At 44.9% G+C, this 10864-nt stretch overlaps 1 protein-coding gene across 1 annotated transcript in view; it reads right to left on the reverse strand.

Annotated features, from left to right (window-relative positions):
• PPP2CB (protein phosphatase 2 catalytic subunit beta) overlaps positions 1 to 10357 on the reverse strand; it is a 28300-nt gene extending 17943 nt beyond the window's left edge. Inside the window, exon 1 of the mRNA XM_003269544.4 lies at positions 9859 to 10357. Coding sequence (XP_003269592.1) covers positions 9859 to 9960 — 102 coding nt within the window. The 5' untranslated portion in view covers positions 9961 to 10357. The remainder of the gene's footprint in view (positions 1 to 9858) is intronic.
• Between the last annotated feature and the right edge of the window lie 507 nt (positions 10358 to 10864).

Raw genomic sequence — 10864 nt, forward strand, 5'->3', positions numbered from 1 at the left:
TCTCTACAAAAAAATGAGAAAAAATAGCCAGGTGTGGTGGTGTATTCCTGTAGTCTCAGCTACTCAGGAGACTGAGGCATGAAGATAGCTTGAGTCCAGGAGTACAAGGCTGCAGTGAGCTATGATCATGTTACTGTACTCCAGCCTAGGCGACAGTAAGATCCTGCCTTAAAAAAAAAAAAAAAAAAAAAAAAAAAAGCAGCTTTCTGGACCTGCCCAAGACATAGTCAATCAGTCTCTGGAATGGAGTCAAGGAACCTGAATTTCTTATTTCTTTCCCAAGTGATTCTTATGTGCACTTAAAGTTTAAGGAAAAGATGGACAATGAGACTATATAAAATGTAAAACTTGCAAAAAAAAAAAAAAAAAAAAAAAAAAAAAAAAAAAAAAAAAAAACAAATAAAAATAAAAAAAATACTTAGCACAGTACAAAATGAACCACTTGCATACAACATGATCACAAGAAAAAAAAAAAAAAAAAAAAAAAAAAAATTATACACACATATCACAAAGTAGAAAATAATATCTTAAACATTTTTAAATGGCTAACTTTTAATTTCAAAGAATTTATACAACCAAGAAAAGACAAAATACATTTTTGTTTGTTTGTTTTTTGAGACGGAGTCCTGCTCTGTCGCCCAGGCCGGAGTGCAGTGGCGGGATCTCCATCTCAGCTCACTGCAACCTCCGCCTCCTGGATTCAAGTGATTTTCCTGCCTTAGCCTCCTGAGTAGCTGGGATTACAGGCGCATGCCACCACACCCGGCTAATTTCTGTATTTTTAGTAGAGATGGGGTTTCACCATGTTGGCCAGACTGGTCTCAAAGCCCTGACCTCATGATCCGCCCGCCTCGGCCTCCTAAAGTGCTGAGATTACAGGCATAAGCTACCGTGCCCGGCTGACAAAATACAAACTTAAAACAAAAAAAGAATATGCCAACTCAACTGGAAAAATCCCTCACATTGCACACACTCCACAATTCTGATAAATCTAGCCTTGTTTTCTTCATGTATTTTGGTATTGCCATTTATTTTTAATAAGGTTCTCGTCCCTCAGAATTTGCTATGGAATAAAAATCTGTATAGTGAAGAATTAACCTCATCTGAGGAGAGGTCTGACCTTTGCCCCTGGAATTTCCTGCTTGGTAAAGAGTATCTCTGCCTGGGGGCTCTGACCTGCGGACCGTTAACAATGTGACTTATGATGCGGGCTTTGGGTGATCCCATTATCAGTTTGGTCTCTGGAGGACTGGACACTACAGATGTCAGCTCCTCTTGTACTCTGCCCTTATGAGTCTTTTCCCTTGGCTTACTTTAAATTGTATTCATTCCCTGTAATAAACCATAATCATGAGTATAACAGCTTTAAGTGAGTTCTGTGAGTCATTCCTGTGAATCACTGAACCTAAGAGTGGTTTTCAGAACCCACTGCACTTGTAATTGGTGCCAAAGGTGAGGCAGTCCTGGGGAGTGTTCCCTGTAATTTATAGTTCACTAAACTTTATTTTTTATTTGTCTGCTGTTCTGAAGGTACATCATGACTAAACTTTTGAAGATGGTGCCAGAGGTGAGAACAGTGTTAGGGACTGTGCCTTCTAACTCTTGCAAAATCCTTTTTAATTACAAAAGTAAACCACATTATAAGGAATTTGGAAGGTTTTCTATGACCACCCTATTAAAAAAAAAAAAAGAGTCTCTTGAATTCAAGCCCATCACTGTCCCCATCTTCTGCTTTTTCTTGCCAGCAAGAATCACTGCCTGGTGTTCATTAATCGTGTCCCCTCTTCACAGCTGAATTTCTAGCACTTTGAAGGGTCTGGTACATAGTGGTTCAACTAAAATCTGTTGAATGTACGGGATAAATACACAGTGGCAGCATTCTGTCAACCAATCCTCTCCTTTCTTCTTTACTGCCCACAGGAACAAGCGCCTCTTTTGCTACTCAAGCCAAGTCGAGAATACACTGAACCAATTCTAAGCGCTCATCATCCAGGACATAAATATCATGTGGAACTCTTTTAAAGGAAGATGAAACTTAATTATTTCCCTCTCTATAAAATGGGATTTTGAGCTGGGCACGGTGGCTCACGCCTGCAATCCCAGCACTTTGGGAGGCTGAGGCGGACAGATCACGAGATCAGGAGATCAAGACCATCCTGGCTCACATGGTGAAACTCCACCTCTATTAAAAACACAAAAAATTAGCCGGGCGTGGTGGCGGGCGCCTGTAGTCCCAGCTACTTGGGAGGCTGGGGCAGGAGAATGGCGTGAACCCGGGAGGCGGAGCTTGCAGTGAACTGAGATGGCACCACTGCACTCCAGCTTGGATGACAGAGAGACTCCATCTCAAAAAAAAAAAAAAGGAATTTTGAGCAAAATTAAACTACAGCCTACACACTGTATCCTGCATATTAAAAAAAAATCCAATTATGCTAAAAAGTTAATTCAAATAAGCTTTTTTCTAAGATTGAATAGGTGAGAACACTTAAATTCACCACTGTATCCCAGTCTCAAAATAAAAACGATTGTCTTTGTATAAAATATTCACTTAATAGATCTCCAATGGAGTCTTGCACATTTTTGGTGTAACACGATGCTATTATAATGCAAGTCAGGAATCTCAGGTTGTACCTCAGGATTGTCTTTTAATTCATTTGATCACAAAAGTATCTCAGTCAAAAAACAGTTTACAAGGAATGATGATAAATATTTCTAAATTACAAAGGACACAACAGCAAGCCAGTTCTAAGCTTGAGCGCTTGAGCTCTCCCATTCTCTGGAAAGGAAACGGAATCTGTAATACACAGAACTCCTTCCCAGGGTTAATACGTTTTTTTTTTGTTTTTTTTTTTTGAGATGGAGTCTCCCTCTGTCGCCCACGCTGGAATGCAGTGGTGCGATCTCGGCTCACTGCAAGCTCCGCCTCCTGGGTTCACGCCATCCTCCTGCCTCAGCCTCCCAAGTAGCTAGGCCTGCAGGCACCTGCCACCACACCTGGCTAATTTTTTTTTTTGTATTTTTAGTGGAGACGGGGTTTCACCGTGTTAGCCAGGATGGTCTGGATCTCCTGACCTCATGATCCGCCGGCCTCGGCCTCCCAAAGTGCTGGGATTACAGGCGGCAACCACCACGCCCGGCTGTTAATATGATTATTAATGAAATTTGGAGTTGAAAAGTAATGTACAGGAACTATTAGATCACATTTGGTCATTAAGGAAGAAAAGATGTCTTCATACAAGTTTCTTTAAACAATCTGGATTAGGTTTACATTTCATTACATTTACTTGAAGGAAATCAGTTCAAAACAATAAAAAATTTCTATTTAACACAGACTCAGATTTCTCATACAGATTACCTCTGTAATTTTTAATATCTTCTTCTTAGAAAAAACTACATTCAGAAAACAATCTAGGAAAATAAATTAAGCATTAATTCCATCTTCAATTTCTGGCATTTTCGTTTCCTTTTACCAAGGAAGGGTTTCATTCACCAAGTCTTTTATAACATTTGTACTGAAGAAAAAAGACTGAAGAAAAAATTTCTGCAAGATCTTCAAATAATAAAAGGCACACATGGCAAATAAAAGTAGGGAATGAAAAGAAATTTTACATTGCAAATATCTTCACTTTATCTACTTAGGTATACAATTTGACACGTCATATATAAAGTAGAGAAATGTAACAAAGTCCACTTTCCTGCCATAGCAATAGTTCATGCTAGTCTAGTTTGGTTTAATTTCTTTACCTGTCCACTAAGAGGCTTGCTTAGCAAGGAAAACAATGATTTGTTCAGTCACTAGAATTGGGTCTTGACCCTCTATTTCACTGTAATCATGCCATTCTTCGTTATAGTAAGAAAGGAGCTATTTTATCACTGCATTTTAGATTTTATCAATGGACCATCAAAGCTGGCACTAATTTTTGCTCGAGGGAAATTAAAAATGGAAGTACCGGTTAGGCATTTTGCCTGTCAAGACCACTATTTTTATTTTTTAAGCTGTAATCAATCACAGAAAGTAATTTAAAAAAAATTTTCTCAATTCACAAAAATCACTCATTTTTACCAGGATCTAATCTTCATTAAAATGGTTTTGGGCCGGGCACGGTGGCTCACGCTTGTAATCCCAGCACTTTGGGAGGCCGAGGCGGGCGGATCACGAGGTCAAGAGATCGAGACGACGGTGAAACCCCGTCTCTAATAAAAATACAAAAAAATTAGCCGGGCGTGGTGGCGGGCGCCTGTAGTCCCAGCTACTCGGGGAGGCTGAGGCAGGAGAATGGCGTGAACCCGGGAGGCAGAGCTTGCAGTGAGCCGAGATTGCGCCACTGCACTCCAGCCTGGGCGACAGAGCGAGACTCTGTCTCAAAAAAAAAAAAAAAAAAAAAGGTTTTGGGCATTCAGGAACAAGCATACTATTTCACATTAGGAATGAAGTAATATCCTAAAGATATTTCTGCTTATCTCAAGGCTAATGCCAGGACTCAGAAACATTTCCATCAGTTCAATATAAAATTTACATATTTACACTTCTACACAAGCCTCGACATTTTTCTCAATAGGTATTTTATAATCATCAGAATAAAGATCTGCCAGCACACACATTGGCTGAATTTCCCTCCCCACCTAAAGAATCATCACCAAGGTTCTTCAGTTATAAAATTTATCAGGTCAAAGGGCTTAAAAATTTTTTTTTTTTTTTTTTTTGAGACGGAGTCTTGCTCTGTTGCCCAGGCTGGAGTGCAGTGGCGCAATCTCGGCTCACTGCAAGCTCCGCCTCCCGGGGTTCACGCCATTCTCCTGTCTCAGCCTCTCCGAGTAGCTGGGACTACAGGCGCCCGCCACCACACCCGGCTAATTTTTTTGTATTTTTAGTAGAGACGGGGTTTCACCGTGGTCTCGATCTCCTGACCTCCTGATCCGCCCGCCTCGGCCTCCCAAAGTGCTGGGATTACAAACGTGAGCCACCACGCCCGGCCCAAAGAGCTTAAAGTTTTTACTCTTTCTGAGACAACAGTTAAATATAGTTCTAGTCACAGAGTGTCCTGAGCAGTGCCAGCCTGGCTCTCTAGGCACACAATCTTCTAAAATAACTGCATACTGCTGATGCAGGAATGAATCACAGAAGCAATTTCTCTGCACACACAAGAGGAGTCAAATTCACAATTAGCTTCAAAAGCTGGATTGCTAATTTAAGTTAGTGTTAAGAGCTAGTCTTCTCAGAAGACATGCCTTGCTATTTTATGCAAACAGTTTTTCACTAGGCAGAAATTAACCTTGGAAGCCAGACACACCATACCATTCATACTCTTTATTTTTTGTAGTCATTCACCCACTGGCACTAGGATAGATTTTATTTTTGCTACTACCTCAAAATAGGCCTTTACTAGTACTACTCTGGTCTTGATTTCAGTGGACTCCTTCAGCTTTCTTTTTTTGGAGACGGAGTCTCGCTCTGTTGCCCAGGCTGGAACGCAGTGGCGATCTCGGCTCACTGCAACTTCCGCCTCCTGGGTTCAAGCGATTCTCCTGCCTCAGCCTCCGGAGTAGCTGGGACTACAGGCACAGACCACCATGCCCGGCTAATTTTTTGTATTTTAGTAGAGACAGGGTTTTACCATGTTGCCCAGGCTGGTCTCGAACTCCTGAGCTCAGGCAATCCGCCCACCTCGACCTCCCAAAGTGCTAGGATTACAGGGCTGAGCCACCATGCCCAGCCGACTCCTTCAGTTTTTAGGTAATCTGAATTAGAATAGAAATTTAAGGAAAAACCACCATCATACGACGTAACTTTCTATAGAATAGTATTTCCAATAGAATAAAAAAAATGGTATTTTTAAAAAACCCAAAAATTGAATCACAAGGAATTAAATATAGCTTATATAATTAGGTTTGACTTTTTATTTTTCTCATATATTCTTTGTACATGCCTGCTACTCTTGCCCTAGAAAGGTAGGGCAAGTATTAAGCAGACCAAGTCAGGAGTAAAGATACTTCACAAAACTGCTATTAATTCCAGTACTGGCCGGGCGCGGTGGCTCACGCTTGTAATCCCAGCACTTTGGGAGGCTGAGGGCGGGTGGATCACGAGGTCAGGAGATCGAGACCACGGTGAAACCCCGTCTCTACTAAAAATACAAAAAAATTAGCTGGGCGTGGTGGCGGGCGCCTGTAGTCCCAGCTACTCGGAGAGGCTGAGGCAGGAGAATGGCGTGAACCCGGGAGGCGGAGCTTGCAGTGAGCCGAGATTGAGCCACTGCACTCTAGCCTGGGTGACAGAGCAAGACTCCCGTCTCAAAAAAAAAAAAAAAAAAAAATTCCAGTACTGTGTGGTTCACAAAACAGGGACCACTACTTTTCAGGGTTCTATAGCCACTATATAAAAAAAATCTCCTTTGAAGTACATTTACCACAGAAAAGGCATATTGGCACATTTATTTATTTTGCATTTCTTACAAAAGAAAATGGGTGACACTTAAGAGTAAAACTTTCAGCCTTCCTTTATTTAAGATTCACTGAGTGCTTACTTCTCATTGGGACTTTACATGGACAGTTTTTTTTTTTTTTTTTTTTTGAGAAAACTGCACTCTGTCACCCAGGCTGGAGTGCAGTGGTATGATCACTGCTCACTGTAACCTCTGCCTCCTAGGGATTCTTGTGTCTCAGCCTCCCAAGTAGCTGGGAGTGCAACACTATGCCCAGCTAATTTTTGTATTTTTTTTTTTTTTAGTAGAGGCAGGGTTTTGCCATGTTGGCCAGGCTTGTCTTGAACTCCTGGCCTCAAGTGATCTACCTGCATCGGCCTCTCAAAACGCTGGGATTACAGGCGTGAGCCACTGTGCCCGGCCAATGAATAGTATCTTAGCACTCACAACCAACCCAGGAGGATTGGTACACATTATCTCTGTCATAAGGAATCAGAGGTGCAGAAAAACTGACAGCTAGCAAGCTGTGAAGCAGGACTGGAACTCAAGACAGGATGAACGCTACACTTGTTAAGTATCAACAAGGAGGATGGGGTAGGGATATAAAACGGAACTAGAAACTAAGGTCAGAAAACATATATATACATACACACACAAACCACAAAGCTAGGTCATAGCTGCCAGAAGAGGGCTGCAAAAGATGAATGAATTTCACTAACAAATTCATGTTTTGTGGGTAAGTACAAATATTCAAAGAAAAAAAAATGGGCTGGGAGTGGTGGCTTACTCCTGCAATCCCTGCACTTTGGGAGGCCAAGGCGGGAGGATCACTTGAGCCCGAGAGTTCGAGACCAGCCTGGGCAACATGGTGAGACCCCATACAAAAAAATAAAAAAATTATCCCGGTGTGGTGACACATGCCTGTGGTCCCAGCTACTTGAGAGGCTGAAGTGGGAGGGTCCCTTGGGCCCCAGAAGTCGAGGTTGCAGTGAGCGGTGATTGCCCCACTACACTCCAGTTTGACTAACACACCAAGACTGCGTCAAAAAAAAAAAAAAGCTAGTAAGATACAAGAGATAATCTTAAATATACCTGTGAAGTCCTAGGAACTGTTAGTCTGATTTATTTAGGAGCCGAGGTAAAAATAATCTCTCTTGACAAATACAGAACGCTTCCTCAAGTGATCGTTGACACTCCGGTGTGATTATTTCAAAGTACAGCAGTCGTACAATATTCTTCTCTAGAAGTTCATCTTAAAATTATTAGGAAGTCAATAGGGGCTGTGCACGAGGCTCGCGCCTGTAATCCCAGCACTTTGGAAGGCTGAGGGATCACTTGAGGCCAGGAGTTCTAGACCAGCCTGGCCAACATGGCAAAACCCCATCTCTACTAAAAATACAAAAATCAGCAGTGCATGGCTGCGTGCACCTGTAATCCCAGTTACTCGGGAGGCTGACGCAGGAGGATCCCTTGAACCCAGGAGGTGGAGGTTGCAGTGAACAGAGATGGCACCACTGCGCTCCAGTCCGGGCGACAGACTGAGCCTCTGTCTCAAAACAAAAATAAAACAAAAAAAGAAAGTCAATGGGAAAAACTGATTTAACTAACACTTTGCCCGTAACTTCAAGTCTGTATTCTGATGCTCATAGTCAGGTTAACTGACTCAGCTCATTTCAAACCTGTACATTTCACTTCGCATTAGAGCTGGAGAGAGATGTTTAAGGCATAAATTTTAAGACTCATGAAATTACAGGTTATCACAATAAAAATTAATGTCAGCTGAAGCCACAAGTAAGCAGTTTGTTTCAGAAAGAGAAAAATACCACTTGCTTGGCACTTCTATTTACAAAAATAAATCCTCCTGTGTTAACAAATAGTTACTTAATACACAAAGGCCCCGGCCAACATTACACCCGTTAAAAATACTATTGTAACTTAACACCATCTATTAGTGCTCCTTTTCTAAGTAAATTTCATGATTTTAAGAGTACCCTAAAATCAGACTAACAAAATCTTTCCTTCTCCAGTGCACTTCTGCCACATCATGACTTCTAAACATTATGGTTAAGAAAATTCTATAGATTACGGCTTAAAATAACATCGTTACTTCTTCATGGACTTCAAGTGAGAATTTTTAACATAAAAATACATGAAAATTATTTAGTCCACCTTTAAAGGATGAATGTGGACAACTCTAGACTTTAAAGATGGAGAGATCGAAATAACTCCAGGGGTTAAGAAAACAATGGATACAGAATTTACAAAGTGAAGATCACACACTCACGATGTGCAAGAACGAATTGATCACCCGCATGTTTTATTATTCTTTGGAAAAAAACTTTACATATATTAAAAACAAAATTAACTTCCTGCAAAGTGCTATCGTGCATGAAAACACACATCCCACTTATCATGTCCAGCAAACACTATTCCCAAACTTAAGACCAGCTCTCATTTCTGAAAATCAACACTTTACTTCCTAGAGCCACTCAACACAAAGACCAGTCACCATCTGTTTCCACCAAAGTCAACCTCTATTTTAAAAATCACAGTTGGCCATCACTCCTACCTCTCCGCAAACAAACGCTTGACACATTCAAGAATCAGTGATTTTTTTTTTTTTTTTTTTTGAGACGAGGTCTCGCTCTGTCGCCCAGGCTGGAGTGCAGTGGCGCGATCTCGGCTCACTGCAACCAGCCTCCACTTCCTGGGCTCAAGCGATCCTCCCGCCTCAGCCTCCCGAAGAGCTGGGATTACAGGCACCCGCCGTCACGCCCTGCTAATTTAAAAAATTTTTTTTCGTGTGGAGACGGGGCCTCACTATGTTGCCCAGGCTGGTCTCTAACTCCTGGGCTCAAGCAATCCTCCCGCTTCAGCCTCCAGAGTAGCTGTGGCCACAGGCGTGAGCCACCACGCCCGGCTTGAGTTAGTGATTTCTGAGGTGCCTCGTTCACCTGACAAAAATTCTACATTTATTAGCAAGTTCATTAACATGCACGACATTCTGGTTAATTTTAGGTGCATGTTCAGAAACTGGCCTGAAAACAGTCCTTTTCGGACGCCGCTCTCGCTAGTCCACTCGGAAAATGCTAGAGTGACAGGAACTCCCCAGTGGAGCGCAGGCGACCCCGACCAACCTCCGGCTTGGCTCAGGGGGCTACGTTTCCCCGCCCATCCGCACCCGAGCCCCCCACGCCCGGGATCTGGGCGGCCGGCCGGGGGCGTGAGGCGGAGGCAGAGGGAACAGGCGAGAGCAGCCCAACTCCCCGGGCCCTGAACCGCCGGGCCGGCCGCCGGAGCCGGACCCACAGTCCAGCAAGCCCTCGGTGGGCCGCGCCGGGCCAGGGGCGGACGGAACCGGGGCGGGCAGAAACGGCGGAAAGCGGCGGCCCGTCCCAGCCCCGCGCTCCCGCACTCGCCCCCGCGGCGCCCTCACCTTCTCGCACAGCGTCCGCACTTGGTTCTCGTTCAGCTGCTTACACTCGTTCAGCTGCTCGACCCACTGGTCCAGCTCCTTGGTGAACGCCTTGTCGTCCATGGCGGCCCGATCCCGATGCGGATCCCGAGCCCCGGCCCGGCCGCCGCCCTTCCCCCTCCTCACCCGCCCCCGGCCCCGGCCCGGGCGCCGCTCCCCTCTCCCTCCGCCGCCGTCGCCAGATCCCACAGGGGGAGGACTGAGCCGGGGAAGGTGGCCGCGGGCCCCGCGCCCCGCCCAAGCCCAGCAGGCGGCTCCGACCGCACGGCCTGGAGGAGACCCCCGCCCGCCCTTCCCCGCCCGGCCGCGCGCCGCGGGAGTCGGTGAAGGACGCGGGGAGGTGCGGGGGAGCGCGGCGCGGGTCCTCGGCCTAGCTCTCGCCGGACGAAGGCCGCCTGCTGCCGCTTCAGGCCCGCCTCACGCCTACCAGCCTCTCCCGACTTATCTTTCCCCTTCTCTCGCTCTTTCTCTCCCCTCCCTCCGGGTTTCCGTCATCGCTCGGGCATTTCCGCCGGGAAAAAGCGAGCAGGCGGTGCCGCCGGGACACGGCGCGCTAGGAGCAGAACATCGCCCTCGCGTGGCTTGGCGGAGAAACGGTCCGAGGAGGCCAGGGTCCCTCCTTTCCCAACCCTGCCTCAGACCAAGCTCTGCTGGTTCTCCCTTTATATATCCTGATCTCTGGGAACTTTGTCCTCACTTTAGCTTCCTGCAGTGCTTTGCAGAGCTCTGGACAGGGAGTTGGAAAACTTGGGCTTCCCTTAACATTGTCTCCCCAGAGTCTAGCACTCAATAGCAGGCATTCAGTATTGATGGAGTAAATTAATTATTTCCAGCCTCGCCTGTAGCTCCTAACATCTCGAATCTTCCCTTTCAACATTAGAAAAGTGAAATGATTGTTTTGTAGGATAATCTGTGGCCCTTCCAGCTCCAGCGCTCTTGGCTGTATTTTCTGCAATGTGTACTGAGT

Source organism: Nomascus leucogenys, chromosome 8 (genome assembly GCF_006542625.1).
Source record: "Nomascus leucogenys isolate Asia chromosome 8, Asia_NLE_v1, whole genome shotgun sequence".
NCBI classification, from domain to species: Eukaryota; Metazoa; Chordata; class Mammalia; order Primates; family Hylobatidae; genus Nomascus; species Nomascus leucogenys.